Genomic DNA, 23,247 nt, shown 5'->3' with positions numbered 1-23,247 from the left:
TCAAATAATTATCACGTAGATGATTGCTTTGGAGTAGTATATCTTTGAGGTGTTTGTTAATTGTGAAGAACCATAGTTTTATAGCAATTGTCTTTGATGATTGCGTTGGAATAGGTTGTTTTTTTTAACTGTCACTCTAAGCTTTTAAGCACGAGTGTGTGTCTCTTGATTGAAAGCTTTTAAGCAGATCAAGGTGTGTTTTTGAAGTGTGTCTTCTCTCTGAATTTGTTTTATGTTTATTTGTAATCACTACTGTGATTGAGAGGGAGTGAGTGGAGATACTCAGGTCTAAGAATAGATTGGAATTACAGTGGGTAGGTTTTAAGTGAGGAGTTGTAAACGGGGGAGTTCTGAATTAATTCTGCTTATATTGGATTCCCTCCTTGGCTTGGTAGCCCCCAGAGTAGGTTGTTTGAACCGAACTGGGTAAACAATTATGTGTGTTCTTTATTGTTTTTATGCGTTTCTGTTTTAACGTTTTGTGTTGTGATTTCGTGGATGTCATAACATCCAGTAAGACATCCGGAAAAGTTAGGAAGAAAATTTTCCGCAACATCAAATCAAAGTGGGACTTGTTTTCTTATGGAGGAATGCAATCTGGCCCGTCGTCGAAGGATATTTCTTCAATTTTCTTTTCGAGTTCCTAGAGAGAACCAGGGCTATGGACATCTTCAACTTATTCGGATGTGTCGGGGAGGTTATGGAGGTAGTTATTTCTCCACGTAGGAACAAGTGGGGGAGGAGATTCGACTTCACTAGGTTCAAAGAAGTGGAGGATGTAAGGAGGCTAGCTGTGAAGCTTGATAACATCATGATTGATGGCAAGAAAATTTATGCCAATCAACCAAGGTTTGAAAGGAAGGAGTCCAATAGAGAGGTGGGGTCATATAGGGAAGTTGGAGATCTTAGAAACACTTGAAGCGCAAAAGGGAGCAAGAGTCACGCCACAGCAGTTTCGGAAGGGAAGAGGCATATGCATATTTCACAAGATTTTCAGTTTGAGTTTATATCTAGTAGGTGGTTTTAGACAGATGGAAAAAGTCTTATGTCGGGGAGTTCATTTATTCGGGCGAATCGTACAATATTCAAACTCATTTTGAGATTGAAGGTTTCTTCGGTGTCAAAATTATTCCATTAGGGGCAAAATTATGTTTGTTGGAGGAGATGGATGAAGGGATTATTGTAGAATTGATTAGTGATGGAAGCACCTGGTGGAAACAATGGTTCAGCAGTATCCGGCCTTGGCAGAAAAACAATGTGGATTCTGAGAGTGTGATGTGGATTAAGGTGTTTGTGGTACCTGCCTAAGCTTGGAATGTGGATTTCTTCAAAAGTCTTGCAGAAAAGCTGGGAAGTTTTATTTCTGTGGACGATAATACTTCTTGAGCAAGACTATGGATGTTGCTAGGGCTCTTATTATGGTTCCTTTACATTTTACTCTGAAAGATTTCCTTACGGTGGCCATAGACGGAGATTCTTTCACGATTGTGCTCCGTGAAGATTCTTCCAGTCCTTCTATAAGTAATCTCAACAAGTTTTAACTGAAGGGCAACAAACATTCAGCTTCAAGCTCTGAGGACTCTTGGTCAATCCCAAATTATAGCTCTTTTGGGGAAGATGATGGCGACGTTTCTAGAGATTCCAATCCTAAAAATGTAGAGTTACTGCAGGAAACTTCCAACGGCGAAAGGTGTGGCACATCACATCGTAGTAGACCGGTGCCGTGCAGAAAGGAAGGGACGGAAGTAGATGAAATCAGAGGAAAAGAAGATCTTTTGAGCAAGATATCTTCTTTTAATGAGGCGATTCAGGCAATAGTGGAGGCAAAAGTGTTGAATCATGAGAAAGGTAAGAGTTTACTCAATCTCCTACTGAATCTATCTCAGATCCAAACAAAAGTTATACTATAATTCAAGAGACGGTAGGTTACCCAAGAGATAAGGAGGACTCGGTTTTCGAGGAAGGGATAAGGATATAAGGTATTAAAAACTTTTCGTTGTTTAACAAAAAAAATAAGGAAAAAGGTCATATTAAAATGGGTTGAAGTCGTTAGTGGGCCACCGAAGTGCAAATCCATTCGGCCCATTAAGAAGAAAAAACAATTTGGACAATTTGGGCCTTACAAGTATAACACATCCTGATGGTTAGTGAATAGAATTTTCTCCTTCTGAACAAGATGATTTTTTTAATGGAGTAGAGCGCTAAAGATTGCATAAAATTCCTGATCAGAAGTAATCTATTTCTGGAAGATATCGCTTAATTTTTTACTAAAAAAGGCTACATGTTTATTCTCTTGAGATAATATAACTCATATTCCCACTCCACTAGTATCACTTTCAACTTGGAACACCTCGTCAAAATCGGGAAGTTTTAATACTGGGTGCGGTACATGGCTACTCCTGAATCAGTGCAAAACTCTGCTCTTGATCAAATCCCTAATTGAACTTCTCTTTCTTCAAACATTCGTTAATATGTGTAGTGATAGTACTAAGATTTTTAATAAACCTTCTATAGAAGGTGGTCAAGCCTTGAAAGCTACCAAAATTCAATCACGAATTTAGGTGCAGACCACTCCCTGATAGTATCTTCTAACAGTTTAAAATGAGTAAGAACACTATTGATTTTAATGCACAACAACTCACCAATCATCGCCGCATTATATTCTGGACAAGGAAACGAGCTACATCTAAACGTTTTTGATTTGTAGTGTCAACATCCATCTGAAGGAAAGAGCCCATAGGTTTTGATATGAATTCAAAGAAATTTTCTCCTCACACATGTCAAAGTAACCCAAACAGACGAACCTAGGTAACTCTCTCCCTATCCGCCACCGTAAGATTCCATGGATTAATCTCTGAGAACCACTTAAACAACCACTAAGAATCACTAATCAAGAGTTCCTCCACAACTTCCTTAATATTTCCCTCAAGAAGACAAAAGTTTTCACCAAGCGGAGTAATTCTGATGTTAAAAAAACCTTTCTAACTTCCACAACCTTGCTAATAAACGCCTTTCTGAATCTTGATAACGTCGGTTCAACATCTTAGTTGAATTCCAGACAATGCCTAGAATGCCCCAACAGAGGCATATGCGATTCACGAACCTCTGAAAAGACCTTCCCTTCGTTGCCACTGAGCACTTACGAACTGTAAACTTTGAACCTGACGGAGTACCAAGCTTAGCTTTCCCATCGAAGAACCAAATCGTTTCGATTCCTTCTAGAAACGAGGAATATTGACTAAGAGTTTCTAATTTCCTAGAAAAATGTCATTAAGCTTTATAACCAACCTATCTTCATCAGCAACATTGAAAAAAACAAACAAAACCGAATTTGTTACCCTTCTTAGGTCTACGACCAAGAATAATGACTTCATCCACCGATCCATAATCTTGGAAAACCTCATATAAATCCCTAGTTGACATCTTATTAGGGAAATAAGTGAAAAAGAAAGCAGATTTTAAACTGTCAATCTTCTTCTCTGCTCTCTCCACACTCTTTCTCTAGTGACTACGCATAAACTCATTTTGTTATACGCTTTCCAATAAGCACTGAATCCCAATACAAACAAATAGAGATTAATTAATTTAAATACATGGTAAAAGATTTGAATTTGAAGTCTACAAGTAGAAATTCGGGCTTAAATTTATTTCTAAACATGAACCAATCCCATAATAACCTTTTAATTCGATCCAACATCTCCAAACATCACATGTTGCTCGGTTAAAAAGAATAAATTTTCTTATTAACCAATTCCCTCAAAGGGTCACTTACCAAAACATCTCTTTCAATATCTTCAATTTTCTTTCTCTCATATTTGCTTAAATGTTCAATTCCGATTACTCCTTCCAATAATGAGATATCAAGCCAATCACAAACCATACACCATATTACTTTTGCAAAAGACTATGAAAATTCAAGATGTGAATGACTTTATCTTTAATGGCAACAAAGCACACATGATTACATTTTGATTTCCTTGAATCACACCGCTTTTTTCCAATTTGTCTCACGATGGCAACCAGCCCAAAATGAACTTCAAACAAAAAAATATAGATCTTAGATGGAATATTTGTTTTCTACAAAATTACGCATGCCTTCCTTACGCCTTCCGAATACCTCTATTGCATTCTATCTGGGATCCAAATGATTCTGTCGTTACCCATTTTTTGCACTTCAGCATAGTTATGTCTTTACACTTGTTTTTGCTTTAAAAAAGCTTATAAGCTGTAATAATTTTTTATTAAAACTTAATACTTCTAATCATTGCATTCCAGTCTTTTTTTATCCTTTTTACTAGATTCATATTAATTTAAAGACCTCCATGTTGTGAATACCATTGCAAAATTATTTTGACAAAAAACATTTTTTTTCCCACTTTCATACATGCGTGAGAGATTTTAATTTATTGAAAATATATCATTTATTTTATACTAATATAAATATTTACTTTTACATTTCTTTAATGTTCTATAAATATCTAGCAATATAATTATAGAAAAAATAAAAATAAAAAACTAAAAATAACAACAACAATAATAATAATGATAGAAATTTGGAGGTGTTGTGACTTTCTCGACTCGTTTGCTGAAAAGAACTATTTTGATGATAAAAATTTGGAGGTGTTACGACTTTCTCGACTCGTTCGTTGAAAAGAACTATTTCGATGATAGAAATTTGGAGATGTTGCGACTTTCTCGACTCGTTCGTTGAAAAGCACTATTGAACTTCTCACTTTAAAATTTCCATCAACCTAATGTAGAGAAGTTGACTCAATAGATTTCTTCAATACTCCATCAATAATGACAACATATGTGTAATCTTTTAGGCGCTGTCACAATTGCTCTATAAGTAGAGACAGATGTTCCAACATTGATGACAGTCCTATGAAATCTTCCTCACACAAACATGTTGTTTAGGATGTGTAAATTTTAAAGCAGCTGCTCAGTAGTTCAAATTTGTTGCTGATGTAGGAGTTATTTTCGAGCAATTGCTATTATCTCCTGTGAATGATTGTAGAGCGGTTGTAGTGAACCCATGTCCGCATAAAAGTTTAATATAATCCTCTTACTTAGTGTCAGGGCCGGCCCTGAGCCTGGGCAAGCAGGCCCACAGCCCAGGGCCTCAAAAAAAGAGGGGCCTCAAATTTTTTTGGAATAGACTTTAGGAATTGTTCTGTAAAATGATTATATATATTGTATTATGAAACCCTGTATTGTGTGTTGTTGACGGCGCAGCGGTTAAGGAATTGTGCAGCTAAGCTGATGACGCAGGTTCGAGCCTTGTTGCTGCATTTTATGATTTTAATTGTTTATTGTTTATTTGCATAATAAAATTACTTGAATGGCGTACCTGAGAAAAGCACCGCTTGAACTGAAGAATCATATATAGTCTTAAACTACTTTTTATTATATATAAAATTACTTGAATGGCGTACCTGAGAAAAGCACCGCTTGAACTGAAGAATCATATATAGTCTTAAACTACTTTTTATTATATATAGTATTAAACTTTTTGATTTTATTTCTTTTATATACATTTTTGATACTTTTTTAATTGAATATTCAAAAGTTTACTATATAATTAAATAATAAAAAAATACTATGATATAATTATTAATGGTTTGATTTTGTTTATAAAAATATATATTTGTTAAATTTTATTTTAAATTATATTTAAATTTTTTGGATAGTAGTGTTATTTTTAATTAATTCTTATAGATATATGGATAATATATTAAATTAATAAGTTTAAAATATCTTAATTTAAGTTAGTCTAACCTAACGCAATATTATAAGATTTTATAGATTTTTAATTAATTCAACTCTTTTCATACTGCAACAATTGCAATACGTTTTGACGGTTTATCAAAGTGTTACAAAACAACTAAAAAAAAATTATTTTTTATGTAATTACTACTTACAACTTCCACTCTTATAATATCGAGAAAAGATTAAAATGGTAAACAAACTTAATTCAAACGACGTTTTTTTAATAAAAAGATACATTATTAAATTTATTTTATAATAATATATTAAAAAAATTAATAATATTAGTATTATTTATAACTAAATCTTTTGGTTAATTTTTCATTTTTTTTAAGGGTCCACTTTTTATATTTGCCCGGGGCCTCTAGAAAGTCAGGACCGGCCCTGCTTAGTGTCATATATTAAGCCAGGATGCAAAGCATTGAGGAATCAACTTCACCCGCTCCATAACCAAACTCAGCGTCTCTGTTGTTTTCGGGACTCATCTTTTTAGCTACAACATACACACACAAAATTATTAAGATTAACTTAACATATATTAAGTAAATTTTATTCACCTATCAACTTTATTCATCATTGTTAATTTGTATTGTCTATTTTAAGATATATATGTTTTTTAAATAGTAGCCAGATCAACTTCAGTTGTTATTTAAAAAAATCCATTATTTTTATCATTATCACTTAGAACTAATTTTATATATTTAATATTAATTTTACTGTTAGAAATTAAATTTTAATCTAAATTTGAACAAAATATAAGTATAACGTGAACCAAGAATTTAAGAAATAATTTATTTAAATTTGAACAAAATATAAGTATAATTCGAATAGGGTAATGTTTTAATTTGTTTGTAACGAAGATCTTACCTTTGTTTAATCAATGAAATCATAATTGCTTAACCAAATAATAAAGTATATCATTTACCATCAATCTAGTAAATGATAAATGATAAGTTTATATGATAGAAAGTTGTAAAAGTAATAATCACTCTTGGCCACATAATGAACCTGTAAAAAAAATAAAACAAAAATGGATATAATTAAAGCTTAAGATAATTAATTAAAAAGAATAATTTTAAATATTATTCTAGTATATGATGATGAATAAATAGTTAAGTAACAGTCTCTGAAACAGAAAACTTAGATCCATAACTTCGAAATTTTAAGTGTAAAGAGAGAGCTTTACCGGGAAATCCTTAATGTGAAAAGTATCCTTGAGAAAAGCTGTATGCGCTTGAGAGAAAGAAAAACAGGAAGGAAAGTAGTTCTGGGAGATAAAGAATAGCTGAAGAAAATTCACAAAATGGGGTTGTTTGTGATGATGGTGGTGTTGTGGGAGAGTTAAGATGTTGTCTTCTTATAAAGCAAATGGAATCTGATTGTTAATAAAAATATCACATCACATAGCTGTCTATCATTGTGCTATGTTTTTCTTCTTTTGTTTCATATTGAAAATTTTAAACAAAATCGAATTCATTATTATAAACGGGTTAATTGATAAATTCAAGTGGTCTATTTGGATGATGGATATTTCTATTTTTATATTCTATAAATGAAATAAACTTTTTTAAACAAAAAGTAATTTAAATTATTTTTTTTAATGAGTTAGGAATGTGGACTTGTGTAGTTATCCTACAACATGTGCGGGTTTTGGACATTTTTAGTCCATTTGAATTTTGGAAAAAAAAATTTAAATAAACACCTTTTAAAAAAATTATTAAAAAATCGTGTTTTGGGGAAATTTACCAAAGTATCTAGGTTTGGAAGCACACTCTGGAGTATGCGTCATACCAGATGGCGTCAACAGTCAAAAAAAAGGGAGCATGCGCCATTTGAAATGGAGCCTATGACCAACAAAAATTAGGTTAGCCATTTCACATTTCGCCTATGTATAAGTGTTTACACATATGAACCATTTCGAATGGCTCCGATACGTTAGGGTTTTTTTTTGGAAAAATACCTCATTTCCTTTCATTTCGCACACATTTTTATGTTCCGTTTATCGATTTTATCTCCAATTTTTTCTGTCTGCCGATTATTAAGAGTGATGGACATGGCTGATGTGAAGACAGACCAAGATGTATGTACGTAGTAATGTAAAACAAAGTTCATTAAATAAAGTTTTTTTTTAATAAGCATTTCATTATAAAGCTCGCACTAGGGGTGCAACCCTTACAAAGAGACGCTAAATAGCGTTTGAACAAGATAAATGAAGTTTAAACCATTCATAGTAAGTGGCATTGAACTTAGGATAACCAAAAGACAACCATCTCCATGAAAGGAAGATGATATTGGAACAAACCACATCATAGCAAAAAACTTTCCCCTTGAAGATAATGGAGTTTCGCATAATCCAAATGCACCAAATGATAGCAATCCAAATTATGTTTATCTTCACCCTATGATTAACATTTTTCACCTTATCTTGTAAGACTCCGTAATCCAAAAATTCCACTCCGTTCAATACCTCCTTTATACCCCCCAACCATACATTTGGTTCCAAAATAAAGTTGTTACACAATAATTGTTACAAAGTTGTTACACAATAATTGTCCTAGGACATACAATTAAACATGCGTTGAGGTTGTTCCACGACTAGGACATTTGGCCTTCCTGAATATATCATTAACTACCAGAAAACCTCGTTAAAATAAAACATTATTCATATTTATCCAAATAACCTAACACACGCAAACCAAACACAACACAAAAACTACCCTTAGACTTTACACCACCAAATTACAAAAGCAATAAAAATGATCTACTAAAGAAGCCTAATCTACTTCCACGTCTAAACCAAATCAATCTATAATTAAGCTCCAAATTTGGCTACATGCTGAACAGACAGTAAACCAAAGTGTACTTAACAATATCACATACTAGTACTTTTCTTAAATAAATATAAATATTTTTTATATTGTTAAACGGTACAAGTTTCAAAATTTAAAGTAAGGTTAATGTGTCACTTTCAACTCAAACGGTATAAAAAAAAAAGCATGCCATGATCACTGACTAATGTGGACGTTTCTTGATAGTATCTTTAGCGTCAATGTAATATTACATTTCTGTCTATACCATGTGATGCACGAGGGATACTGTTTATATAGATTACTGTTTTTAAATACATAAATTCATTAACCAAATAAATATCTCATTCTTCCAACTGAATTTTATAATTTTATTTTTGTATCTAAAAGATAGAGAATATATATAAAACTATTATGAAAAAATTGGACATAATATTTGAACGAATAACTGTAGCTATCAATGAAGTTTAGTTAGTAATATATTTCTCTCAAAAAATAATATTGGTACATTTTGGGAAATCAATAATGTTATTTTTCAATACAATTCAAGTTATTAAATATGTTGAATTTTTTTTATAGAGTGCATAGATAAATAAATAAATGCTTTACTTTATTTTTTTTTTCTATGAATGGAAATCGAAGGTTTTGTGTTTGTTTTTGTTGAGATAAGTCAAAAATTTAATGTTGTTGTTATTTAGATTGAAAGATTTATGTTGTTTTTTAAGAATAAGTGAAAGGTTTAATGTTGTTGTTATTGAGATTGAAGATTTTGTTGTAGTGTTGTTGTTGTTGAAATTAAATGTTTAATATTATTTTGATATTGAAAGATTTAATGTTATTGCTGTTGTGTTTATTCATCAAAGTCTTGGCACATCTCTTAAAGGTGTGGATAAATTTTAGCTGAATATTTGTTGTTATAAATATGTAGTTTATAAATATAAGTTATCAATGTGAGCCTAATTTAAAATAGGTGTAGGTTTATTACCATGTAACTTAATAAAAGTTTGCTTTTACAATGTGATTCAGTGAAGTTTTGAATTTAATAAAGTTTTTATTTAAAATGCATGATCAATATCTGATTTCAATTTTACCTTTAGAAAGTAGTTATAAATGTAATTCGATAAAGGTTAATAGATATTGTGGTCAATATTGATGTAGTTTCTTGTATAAGCCATTTATGTATCTCGCACTTTAACAAAGAACATTAAAGCTCGAATAATCTTAACATTTTGTTATAGAATTAATTATTGAATGTTAATATTTAAAAAATATATAATTCAAGAGACCAAATAGAGGTATCCATGGTAACCAGTTAATATAAACCAATTCATTTATATGGTTTTGGTTTATAAACCATACTATTTGTCATAAAAATCAGTTTAAAATTTATAACCACTTTAAAACCGGTTTCAAAATAGTTTTGATTTTACGAAAAAAAAATTTAAATAACTAGGTTTAATAAAAAAAATACGAAAAGAACCATGTTTTCAGGGTATTTACCAAACTGTCTAGGTTTGGGACCCCGGGGAAGTGGATGCGCCAAATGAAATGGCGCATTCATGTGTTGCAAGCCAAACCATTTGGCGCAAACACACAAAAATTAGGGCAAAAGAAATATAGCCATTTCAAATGGCGCAAGAGTGCATCATTCAACACATAGGCGCCATTTCATATGGCTCCTATGTGTTGGGTTATTTTTTTTAAAAAAAAAACCCCTTTGGGTATATTCGCGCACCGTTTTTTATTCCGGTATTTTATTTTCGTAAAAACGTCTGAGAAATCGAGTTCGTAAAATTTTTAGTAACGCTATATAATGTATGCGTTATCGATATCGGTTTTTTACTAAAGCTCAATTTATTGATGAAAGACCGATGAACGGTTACAAGAGGTGGTAAGCGAAACTGATACATTGCATTAAAAAAAATACAGATTATACTAAACTTGCGACGAGGTCGAGCCACGATTAGGGCATCTTTTTATATTGTGCCCCACCTGACGGCAAATGCTGCATTTTCGTTCCATTTTGTCGTGGACGTCCATTTCGAATCTAATCCGTGTACTATTGGGACGCCCTTTTTTCTTTCGCCGCATTGCGTCGTTGTGCCAAACTACCTCTCCATCGTACTCAGGCCAGTAATCCTCCTTGGCCACCACAGGAAACGCAACACTGTAAACTCTGAGCAATGTCTGAGTCTTGTAAATCGGAGACAGTAGTGATATAGCGTCGCGGTGGGCATACGCACATGCAGCTATGACGTGTGAGCAAGGCATACGAAAAGCTTGAAACCTTCCACAGTCGCACCAATCTTCGTCAAGAAGAACCCTAAATTGTTGCCTTGGCAGTCCCTCATTGTGGTCAATTGTCTCGCGCACACTGAACGTGCTATTGAATCGGTCGAAAGAAGTTACTTGGTGAGTGTTTGCTTTTGCCGATTGTTGTTGCATAAATTTCATGCAACTATCACTTAATAGTTGACCAGCTTGCCTAACATCACCCCATCTCCTGCCTCTTGTTGAGAAGAGTGAAGCCATCCTAAAGTATGTGGCCTCCACCAGTGCTGTGATTGGAAGGTTACGAATGCCTTTGAAAACGCCATTCATGGATTCCACGAGATTGGTTGTCATATGGCCCCATCGCACGCCATTGTCGTAAGCCCTTGTCCATTTGTCCCTGGAAAGATTATCTACCCAAGTACCTGCCTCTGGATTTGTCATTACAATCTCACTACGATAATGCTGGAATGTGGGTTGGGTCAATGCATAACCAGCATTGACTAGGGCCTTTCTTAGATGTCTGTCCTTGATCTCCCGCATGAAGTTTTGGGCGATGTGGCGAATACAATAGACGTGTTTTGAAGGGGGGTCATGCCATCCGTTCGCTGGATTATTGTAAGCACTCTCTATGGAAGCGTGCCTATCAGAGATTAAACATATGTCAGGCTGGGGAGCAACATGTTCTCGGAGGTTCCTTAGAAAGAAACTCCAAGCCGCCGCAGTTTCACCTTCGACGATAGTAAATGCCACTGGAAATATATTGCTGTTCCCGTCTTGTGCAACCGCCATGAGCATGGTTCCTTTGTATTTGCCGTATAACCATGCCCCATCAATTTGAAGTATGGGTTTACAGTGTGCAGAACCTCGGACGCAAGGTTTGAACGCCCAAAAAAGCCGATGGAATATTCCGTTTCCTTGGACAGGGTTTCCATCCGGGGCATGCGCGGGCAGTGTCTCTAGAATAGTAACAGTGCCAGGTGCGTAACTATGTAGCGCATTGAGGTATCGGGGAAGAATTTTGTATGACTCCTCCCAGTTGCCGTAGACTGTCTCAATTGCCTTTGTTTTTGCAACCCACGCCTTTCTGTAAGATGGAGTGTAGTTGAAGGTTGTAACGATGTGTGATATTATATTTTTAACCTTCAGAGACGGCTCAGAGCTTATGAGAGGCAAGATCTCCTGACATATAAGATCGGCACTGAGTTTTGTATGATCCTGGGAATTGTTAGGGTTGACACACGTGTGTTTCTGCGTAATCGAACCTATTTTCCATGCATTACTTCTCTTCCTATAAGAAGCCAACAGTCTGAACCCGCACTCTGGAATTTTACAAGTGATTACATACCGTTCCAGGTTTGAACGGTCTACTTCAAACCAACGTTGTTCGCCATGTGCCATCTTTTTATTCTTCTCAGACAAGCCTCCTTAGAAGGAAACTTGTCTCCTTCCTTTAATTCTTCGTCATTTTGGATGTAGGGTGTGAAGAAGATGTTAGATGATGGTTCGTCACCTTGCAGGTTCAAGTTACTCATATGTGCTGGAGGTGCGTACGCATGAGCTGGAGGCACCAACGTTTGTTGCTCGTCGTCGGATTCCTCGTTGACCATGTCGTCAAATTCAGTTTCCAGATCATCTTCTTCCTCGTCTATGACGTCAACCTCGTCTTGCTCGTTGATTGGTGGGTCAATAACTTGTGACTGGACAACATGAGTTTCTCGTGTCTCAACCTGAAGAGTAATGTACAACTCGATGGAATCCAACCTAGAGTATTCGTGGGTGGTAAACATATCTTGCAAGTCTTCGTCAGTGGCAATCTCCATCTCGTAAAACTTGACGGTGTTGTCTTCATTGAAAGAGGGACATTGGTAAAAAATGCTTGGAATAGGACCCATTGCAATCTTAGAGTATAGTCGTTGAATGAAGTATGAAAATGTTGCTCTTTTGCTCAACAAAAATGGTACAACGTGAGTGTTTCTCATCACAAAAACGGCTATCTCATGAGAGTAAGTCTCACCGTTTAGATGGGCATGCACAAGGTACTGGGTAGATGAAGTCATTTTGAAGGGGAAAGTGTGTGGGTGTTGTAAGCTCAAGTCAGATTAGGTAAAATTGTTGGTGTGAGTTGTAATGTTTAGTATATATTGGATGTCTTATAAATTTTGCTTCTTACGTCCTTGCATTATCTCAACACATAGACACGTTGATCTATGTCCTGTACCCCATCACGCGTCTGAAAGGATTCCTGATAAGACACACTGATCTAGGTCTGCCACCAGATTCCGAATTGATTATACAAGACATACACACTGATCTATGTCTGCCACCAGATTCCGAATTGATTACAAAAGACAGACACACTGATCTAGGTCTGTTTATATATAAATAATAATGATGTATATATATTTTAAATAATAATTACGTATATATATTTTATTTAATAAATGTAAATATTGTAATTAATAATTATATGTATTTTAATAATATATATTACTAATTATAAATATAGTTAATAATTACGTATATAAATTACCAATTATATGTATGTTAATTATTGTACACCCGCTAGGGTAAATATTGTCCAGACGAAAACAACTAACACAACAACCACATTTATTTTAATTCAATGACCCTGCGTTGACAACACAAAACCATCGGTAAATCACGATGTTAAGTTGCAGAATAGAAAAGAAGAGAAAAGAACACAGAACAGCTGGTAGTACACGCTCACTCTTTGCAACAAATTAAACAACAGTTAATCTAAACTACTCAAGTGTCACTGCAATAACAAGGGGATCTTCAACGCCTCGGTTAACTTCTCCACTGTGTGTCCAAAACATTAGATCCACGTCCACATCGTCTTTCACATGATCCCAATAATACATGTACGTTCCTTCAGGGTTATTATCCGTCAACGTAATGTATGGACATCGGTAATCTAGCTGTTTAACTTTTCTGGTTGGACCATCTAGTTGACGAAACCCAGTGTTGATGGCTCTAACAATTCTCTAGAAATTCCAGTGAGGGTTAAGGCAAAGCCGCATGTGACTACCTTCCTCAAAGAAGACCACAGCCCAAACTGAGTTCATTTTTAAGTGTTTACACTATGATTGAAAGAAGAGTTAGTACTTCAACTCCACACACACACTTCTATTTATAGCGGGTGCAAGGCAGAGGGAAATTTTATTGTTAATTATTAATAACTTAAATAATAATTGGAAACTCTGTAACAATAAAATATCATTTCATTGAAATATGTTAACAACATTTAATTGAAAGGTACAGATATGCTAAGAGCATTTAATTGAACGGTACAGAAGTTACTGAAATGATATAGAAACTGTAGCGTCTAGGATATAACAACGGTTAAAACAATGTCTTCTCTGTCCTCCATCATTAGAGGGCATTGGATGTCGTCTTCCATAGTCTCCCACCAACGTTGCCTTTCGAGAAAAAACACCTCCCCTTGTTCGAAGTCTCTTGATAGATCTGATTTGTTCGCCTTGACTACACTCCCCGTCCAAAAACCTAAGGATGTTTCTCTTAAGCTGGTCCATGGTTTGGATATTCCAAAACATCACCTGCATTGGAGGTTTGACGGCAAAGTAGATAACGTATCCGTTCCTTCTACGAACGTCCGGTTGATAGACCATACGCCTCACAGGTGGTGGAGGCTCAGAAGTCCGGTGCGAGCTATCTGGCCTTATTCGAGATCTCATTTTTCAGTGTGGGTACTGATGCGCGTGAAACCCTAATTTATAGAGGCATGGACGTCTTGCCTTAGGTCCATTTCTTCATTAGGGTTTCATCTAGGGTTTTGCATGCAGGTCCAAAAACGAAAACCCTAATTTTGAAAAAAAAAAAGGTTCCTTCTAATGCGCCATTCCATTTGGCGCATTAGTGTTTTTTGCTTCCTGTAAGTCGCCATTTCATTTGGCGCATAAGAAGGATTTAAAAAAAAAAAATCCAAATGGAATGGCGCATATGTTGTTGGTGTGGACCACTCCTAATCCCACATGGTCCCCACCTGCATGCGTCTGAAAGCAGTTACTGTTAACTAGCATGGGCCTGCAGCAATTGCTGAAACGATTCATGAAAGGAGTTACTGTTAACCAGCATGCGCCTGCAAAAATTTCTGATACGATTCCTGATAAGATTCCTGATAAGATTCCTGCCAGGATTCCTCCTACTCCTGCATGCATGCTACCCGAGCTGTCACCTAGATCTGAGCTGCATGCATGACACCATGCCTTGCCACCGAAAGTTTGACTGCATGCATGCCAACAATTTCTGCAGAAGCAACACCTAGCACTTATGGATGTGTTGACATGTCCAGCATGCAGGATGTTACCGTTTTTTGCCTCATGAATATATAAAGCACTTAGAATTCTGGAGAAACCTCACCATTATCACTCACCTACTCTAACAACAATCCTTTTGCAATCAGCTTACAAATTTACATCCTTCAACCATGTCTCTCCTAACAATGGGCGAAACACACAGAGGAACCCCCCAGAACATCGCTACCTACGTAAGTATATTAGTATTACTTTAAAATCATGCAACTGTCCCTGATCAACTAACTGATTTTTTTTGGCATACTTACTCTTTTCAGAACGCTCAACGTTTTCGCACTCGTAGTCACGCTACCATCGCTCCGGACGACCGCATTATGCCATACCTGAACCTTGCTGGTTTCGGTCCGATTAGCAGGATAGCCGAGTCTTCTATTGACCACAAGTTTGTTCTTGCTTTGCTAGAACGCTGGAGGCCAGAGACACACACCTTCCATCTTCCAACAGGGGAGTGCACCATCACCCTTGAAGATGTTCATATGCTACTTGGCCTTCCTGTTGACGGTAAGGCAATTAATGGCTGTGTTATGCAAGCGAATTCCTTATGCCTTGAGGCAATTGGGATAGACTTGATAGAAGGAACCGTTGGTGCTAGGGGGCAAGATGTTAACCTTAAGAGGTTAAAGTATTATTATAAAAATTTTCACCTGAATGATGCGTCTCCCCAAGAGACCATACTGCAGAAAACTAGGTGTTACTTACTATTGCTTATTGGAAACGTTTTGTTCCCAGATAGCACTGGTAACACTGTTAACTTTATGTATCTTCGTTTGCTAATGGATTTTAGTAGAGTTGGTCTGTACAGCTGGGGGTCTGCAGTTCTGGCTACCGTGTACCAATCACTATGCAAAAACGCAATTGCTGATTCCTGCACATTCTATGGATGCGCCCTGTTGGTGCAGGTGTGGGGGTGGTGGAGGATGTCAATACTGGCCCCGATTAACAATGGAAGTTGGGACTTTCCGTATGCCTTGAGGTAAGTTTTTAGTATACCATTTTCTCCTTACACATTCTACTCCATTCTAACTAAATCATAATATTTTTGTTGTAGATATTGTGTGAAAAAATGGACTTCACACGTAATCCGCGGTCAAATATCACAATGCACCGCACGCTAATTGATCACCTTGGACCCCAACAAGTATTATCTCTAATTCTTTTCTACTTTTTTTTAAGTATTTTCCATAAATAATTTTTCCCGAAGTAATGTATAACTCTCATGCATGCAGTTCATATGGCGACCGTATCTCGAGTGCGAGTATGAGCCTAGAGCTCAGGATGCAGAAATTTGGACGACAAAGTGTTGCTTAATCCGGTACAACATCATAGAAATGCATCAAAGTGACCGGGTAATGCCTCAGTTTGGGATGCGTCAACGGATACCCGACCCTCCAGTTGACTTGGGAGTGTGGCACCTCAGAAGAGTTAACCATCAATGGACACACCAACACTGGAAGGATTTTGCACCCGATCATCGCCAGATGTGGAAGGACCGTCGCCAGTATGTCCTGAACTTCCCCGTTAGTGACCATGAAATGAAACCTTCTCCTGAATACATGAGTTGGTATCGTACAGCCACATCCCCTAACTTGTTTCTTGCAGCTCCTTTCTATTTAATTGATCCCCGTGCACAGAACTACATCTTGCCACAACAACAACAACCGGAAGAGGAACAACAACAACAACAACAAGAACAACAACAACAACTCCGGCAACAACAACGACAACAACAACGCCTACAACAACGCCAACAACAACTCCTACAACAGCAACAACAACAACAACTCCAGGAACAACAACAACTCCAGCAACAACAACAAAATCTATTCAGTACTCCATCCCGTTCCGCACGCAACTTCCGCCAATCAAATATTTTCCAATCCCAATCTCAACCATTACAAGAGTATGAAGACCACCATCATTCCTCGGACCAATATCAGACCCATTCACAACCATTCGGATTTGGAGCATTTGCAGGGTCCACAAGGGGATTCGGCCAAAACCTAACTCCCGATTCATCTAGCCTTCATCTTAGTCCCGACGATGGTCCTCATGGTGAATCCTTTTACCGTGGCACCCCCTCCGGCTTCGCAACACCTTCAAACCAATTCGGCTTTAATCAAGGTAGTTCTAGTGCTGCTGGATGCTATGAACCCGAAGTCTTTTCCCAACCCACACCACCACCACGACTAAACACATTTGAGGGAATGGGTAGCCGACTTTACAACAGCGGTTTTCCGGATAATTATGGGGGCATCGACGAATTCATAGACAGCGATCCACGCGACATCCCAGTACCAGGCCCCGTGACACAAACCCAACAAGAAGCACAAAGGGGCAGGGGTAGGGTTAGAGCTAGGGCAAGAGGCGGTGTCAATATTCGCGGCGGAATCAACGATCGTGGTAAACGTCCCATTATAAGACCAGGTTGCGGAACGGATGGCTATCTTGGTGATGGACGTCATTGATCATGTTGTTGTATTTTCATTAATTTGTTGTATCGTTTCTCAAATTATTTGTAACCGATGTTTAGTTTTTTAATTATATTGTAATCGATGTTGTTGTATCATTAATCTGTATTTTCATTAATCTGTTACAATTTCGATTTTCGTTTTCTGCTTTACATTTTTAAGACGAAAAAAATATTTTACAAATTTATTTATGTATATATCTTAACAAATAAAAATATAATAGGATTTTTAAAAATAAATATTTTCATAAATCTTAATTAAAATAAATTAAAAAAAATGAAAAAAAAATGAAAAAAAAAATAGTAGTGCACTTAGGCGCCAAATGGTTTGGCATCTAGGGCTAAACCCTAGACTTATGCGCCATTCCATTTGGCGCAAGCTTTAGGAATTTTAGGGTTAGCCATTTCATTTGGCGTATGCATCCCTATTTAACACCTATACGCCATTTCATTTGGCGCATTCAGTTAACTGAAATCCCAAACCTAGACAGTTTGGTAAATACCCCGAAAACATGGTTTTTTCTGTATTTTTTTTATTAAACATAGTTATTTAAATTTTTTTTCAACTACCTAATCTTAATTGTAGGTTGTATCAATAGTTGAGTAAACCAATAGTACCAAGCTCGAATCTTGGTCGTGTCATTTTATAAAACATTTTCAATTTTCAATTTATTTCTATTTATTTATTAGAGGTAGGAAGTCTATGCTGTATCCTTTTAACTCTGGATGCTCTCACTACGCCATAAAAGACCTACGAAAGCGCTTTTTATAGCCTTTAAAAGCGCTTAAAAGCGCTGTGAAAGCTGGCGCTGGCGTAGCTAACAAAAGCGCTTTTGAAAGCGCTCTGGTAGGCCCCCCCTCTAAGAGCGCTTTTCTGGAAAAAGCGCTCTTGTAGGCCCCCCTTTAAGAGCGCTTTTCAGAAAAAAGCGCTCTGGTAGGCCCCCCTTTAAGTGCGCTTTTTCCAGAAAAGCGCTGTGATAGGCCCCCCTGTGAGAGTAAAAAATAAAAAAAAAAACGCAACATACTAAAGCGCTTTTGGAAAAGCGCTCTTATAGGGTGGGCTTTAAGAGCGCTTTTTCTTGAAAAAGCGCTCTTAAAGCCCACCCTATAAGAGCGCTTTTACAAAAGCGCTTTAGTATGTTGCTTTTTTTTTTATTTTTTTTGCTTTTTTATTAATCTTTGGCAGCGCTTTTACAAAGAAGCGCTTTAGTAGGTGGGCCTTTAAGAGCGCTTTTTAAAAGCGCTTTCGTTGCTAAATGAGGTATTTTAATGTGCAGCCTGTAATTTAATCCTCCCAGTCGACCTGTAATATTTTCGACCTGTAATATGTTTTCAGCCTGTAATATTTTCGACCTGTAATTTATTTTCGACGATATTATTTCAGCCATCAGTAAGACAATATATATATATATACTAATATAATACCATTATAATATCCAAAATTATATATATACATCATTACAACATCAATAATATTATAGTTCAATTCGACACAAATCCTTCATGAAAAAGCGCTTAATATAAAAATGACACAAATCCTCTTTTATTTCTTCCAACTTAAGTTTCGGGTATCCAGCGGCACGGAATTCGTCAAGGTTCTACAAAACAAAAACAAAATATGAATGATACATTTAGTTAAATGTAATAAATTATATGAAATTATCTTAAGTTATAAATTCATACCGTGAGCGGAATCTCTAATTGATTTGCCTGAAGGATTTCTTTCATAAACCTCAATACAAAGTATCCGCAATCGTAACTGTTTCGCTGTTGCGGACACTACATAGAAAAACAAATAAGATTCTATAGTTGTGCATTGTTTTATCAAGTAGCATAAATATATTATAAGCAACATTGTGAAAAATAATGTACCTGCACTTGGATCCAAGTAATGTTGTTAGATTTAGTTTGGGATACCTGTGCGTCCCGTTGACTTCGGAACACTTGTATTGATCTAATTAACAAATATATAAAAGCATATGTTTAGATCAATCCCACAAATAAGTAAATATATATATAAATATACACGAATATATATTTAGAACGATCCCACTTACAAATCAACGATGTCCTTCATGGCCGGATAATTGGTCCATTCACCATTTACCGAATTCAGATAATAAACGACTTCCCTTATAGGGTTGATAGCAAGCAGCAACCAGTGTGCTCTATAAATAAAAACAATAGGTTATATGAAAATTTTGCTATACACAAAAGAAACAGAGATTAGATGAACAAAGAATGAGAAACTAACCCTACTGGTCGGGTATTATACGCCCAAAGATGCAGACATTCTGTATTGCCGGTGGACATGAATCTATCGACTAATCGCTGTCTAACTGATTCCCGTTCCAAAGCAATTGCCATTCCGCTGCAGTGGGCGGAAGACACGAAACGGAATCTGTTAGACAACAGAGTCCCGCGCAACACTCTGTCATACAACAACCTTAAATAAAAACATAATAAACATTAGATTATTTTCATTGAAATGTGTAAATAAATTATATTGTGGGACTAATTAAATAATATATCGGATGAGGGAATATTACCGGATGTATGAGTGCATGTTATTGACGCCTAGTTGATCATGCTTAAAAATCTCCTCCAAGTCATCAAGTGTAATAAGTGACTTGAATTCAATACCGAAGACACTCTCATCCATAACGATTTCACGTAAAGCACCATCCTTCAAATCGGAAATATCAACCATTGTTGCGAGCGTCGACCGGTACCGAGGCACAAAAGCACCGCCTTTTTTTCCCGCTGGCTTCGGAGGACCAGTGGGTGGTACGGTACGAACTTGCTGCGTCACTTGTTGTGACTCCCGAGCGGATGCCTAAAAATCATATAAGTTAGGTAAAATATAAAATCATGCAGATTTAGATTCAGATTAATTATTAACACTTTAAATGTACCTCTTTTAGAAAGCGCTTTCGTAGCCCATTCTGTAAGAGCGCTTCTAAAAAGCGCTGTCAAACCCCCCCCCCCCTTAAGAGCGCTTTTAGAAAGCGCTTTCATACCCCCCCCCCCCTATAAGAGCGCTTTTGATAAGCGCTTTCATTACCCCCCCTTTAAGAGCGCTTTTTTAGCGTGTTTTTTTATTTTGTTTTTAGTGCAACCTATAATAGCGCTTTCTACTAGAAGCGCTTTAGTAGGGGTGCTGCTAAAACTTAAATTTGGCGTAGTGTCTGACTATCGTGTATACTTTACTGTGATGATTTGAATGAAGAATTGAAAGCTAATACGCGATAGCACTGGATGTAGACTCACAAAATTTAGGGGTGCAAACAAAATAAAGTATGGATTACATTGTTAATTGTGGATTTACAACGTTGATGGGTTGCAGTTCAACCCCCTGACTACGCTGTGGGCTCGCCCTACGGGACAAATAAAATTGATACAAAGCTGCTAAACACAAGTGCCTACACTTAACTAAAATGAAAATGAAAATCAATATAATTACAAAGACAGCAACAATAATAACAACAGCACGAACATTAAAATATGGAGCATTTCTAACTTTTTCGGGTCGATATCATAAACAACAATGGGGCTCCTCACTTGATGTTCACCGTCATCCCAAATTAGAGAAGCAGAACTAATGGGTTCTTTAATGGATCCATCTATTGTAAGAATGTATGTTTGCCTTTCTCCTATTGATGTGAAAGACAAAACACCGGGCTTTACTGAAATGATTAGTCCATTAGGAACCGAAAGAAATGCTCTATATGTGGATGTTGGTGATCCAATATTTGTTACCGTTCGTTCGAAGGTCCCTCTGATGTTGTGCGGATTTGATGCTTTTAAAGCAAACGATGGATAATTTAAATCCCGGGCAGATATATATGATATATTGGAACAACTCCTTGAATTTTCAGTGAGTTGTTTTATAACGGACTTATTGTAGCCTAGTTGACATATGAATCTTATGTAGTCCATTTTTCCAGCATCATATATTAAGCCGGGATTTAAAGCTTTCAATGGATCAATTTGACCTGCTCCGTACGCAAATTCAGCATCTTGATTATTTATCGGACTCAATTGTTTGGCTGCAACACAAGGAACACATAATACTTATTTATATTAATTTAAAACATTAACTAAACTATACACATTTCAAATCAAATAAATATAAATTACTTTATCTTAGTGTATTGTCTTGTTATGATAAGTAAATATGTGTTGCATGTCCCTTTATATTTTTTATATAGATACCAAGAAAAATAGTAGCAAGTAATTTTGAAGAATCATTTAAAAAAAACTTCTTTATATAGAACTATCGATATCACTTGTATGTAATACTAAATACTTATTAAATTTATAGATTTAAAAACTTAAATACTTTCAAAAACTTTTCATAAGTTTGAAATAGTTAGTTTAAATATTATATTTAGCATTGTTTCATAGCTGAGGGCATGAGTTCGGTAATATATATTCGACAATAAAAAAATAATTGAAACATAGATAAAAGTTTAATTTTATAAAAATGAAGTGAAGTATATAAGTATAAAAAAAAAAGAGAAGAAAAAATGTAATTCAATCTCCACATGGATAACTTTCTTAATTGATTACGATAAATATTCACTTTAAAAAGGACAATTTGTTTTAAAAACAATAATCAAAATTAAATATGTGCTAACTTTATTTTCAATTTATTGATGCAAATGTATATCAGTATGCACTCCAAGTGTGATCGTATTACCTGTTGTCATCAGTGCTGATCGGATAGCAGCAGGTGACCAAGTAGGATGGAAGGATTTGATGTATCCTGCTGCACCGGATACATGTGGACATGCCATTGATGTTCCGGACACAATGTTAAATCCAGAATTTCTTCCTTCGAGAAAAATTGGAGACCAACTAGCCATGATATATACACCGGGAGCAATTAGGTCCGGCTACAACATTAATCAATAGGAAAAGAGTTAATCATAATATTTAAAATGAAATAGTTGTTTTTAATTTAGTGGTGAATAAAAAAAACAAACCTTAAGAATATCAGGGGTAACTAGATTTGGACCTCTCGATGAAAAGGATGCAACAACAGGTGCTAAAGTATTTTCTAATTCATCCGATTTAAATATTGTTGCAATAGGAGTTCTGCAAAATAATTTATTGAAAGAAGTTAAAATTTTTAAAATGATTGTAAGTAAGTGGATATAGAAATTGCAGTACATTTACCTCAAGAATTTATGTACTTGTGTATCCTAGAGGCATCTTTTGAATGAAGGTAACTTGCAGCTAAAGGGTAAGAGTCAGCAACATCTCTAAAACTTTCCCCTTGCGTCAAAACACCAATAGCACCAACTCTTAATGCCTCTAAGGCTCCTTTGCTGCCGCCTTCGCATAGGACAATTTTTCCTTTCGCCAACTTAGCATCAAGGGAATTGCTAGTACAAAACCTACATTTTTAATTACAGTATTTTTGTTAACAAATTATAAACTAAGTTTTCATCTGTATTTAATAATACGTTGTTATACAACTATGAATTTAAATTAGTTACCTGGATTCATCGCCATTTAAGTGAGCTTCTTTATTTGGAACATCTCCACTGTAGACAATAGGATACATTTTTCC

General features: G+C 35.8%; 1 protein-coding gene, 1 long non-coding RNA gene and 1 pseudogene across 2 annotated transcripts; all 3 read right to left on the bottom strand.

Annotated features, from left to right (window-relative positions):
* Window positions 1-23,247, bottom strand: part of LOC131620972 (cucumisin-like) — a 60,861-nt pseudogene that overhangs the window by 28,184 nt on the left and 9,430 nt on the right.
* LOC131620975 (uncharacterized) lies at window positions 4,012-7,123 on the bottom strand. Its single transcript, XR_009289405.1, has 3 exons — window positions 6,953-7,123; window positions 6,634-6,774; window positions 4,012-6,259 (listed from the first exon to the last, which is right to left on the bottom strand). It is a non-coding gene; the product is annotated as an uncharacterized LOC131620975 (long non-coding RNA).
* LOC131620973 (uncharacterized) lies at window positions 18,902-22,511 on the bottom strand. The gene is made up of 7 exons (XM_058892174.1): window positions 22,372-22,511; window positions 20,219-20,505; window positions 19,924-20,115; window positions 19,727-19,837; window positions 19,542-19,623; window positions 19,353-19,448; window positions 18,902-19,267 (listed from the first exon to the last, which is right to left on the bottom strand). The coding sequence occupies exons 2-7, from the start codon at window positions 20,377-20,379 to the stop codon at window positions 19,145-19,147; spliced, it is 765 nt and encodes a 254-aa protein (XP_058748157.1). The 5' UTR covers window positions 20,380-20,505; window positions 22,372-22,511; the 3' UTR covers window positions 18,902-19,144.

The sequence above is a fragment of the Vicia villosa genome, linkage group LG7, assembly GCF_029867415.1.
Source record: "Vicia villosa cultivar HV-30 ecotype Madison, WI linkage group LG7, Vvil1.0, whole genome shotgun sequence".
Classification (NCBI taxonomy): domain Eukaryota; kingdom Viridiplantae; phylum Streptophyta; class Magnoliopsida; order Fabales; family Fabaceae; genus Vicia; species Vicia villosa.
This window is presented reverse-complemented; position numbering and strand designations above follow the sequence as displayed.

Bases quoted from the DNA above. Each gene is read 5' to 3' on its own strand.
- LOC131620973 (XM_058892174.1), bottom strand. From the start codon at position 20,379: ATGGTTGATATTTCCGATTTGAAGGATGGTGCTTTACGTGAAATCGTT. The intron at 19,838-19,923 runs GTTAGTTTCTCA...TTTTATTTATAG, and splicing joins TATAATACCCGACCAGTAGG to AGCACACTGGTTGCTGCTTG. The intron at 19,268-19,352 runs GTATGAATTTAT...TTTGTTTTGTAG, and splicing joins AATTAGAGATTCCGCTCACG to AACCTTGACGAATTCCGTGC.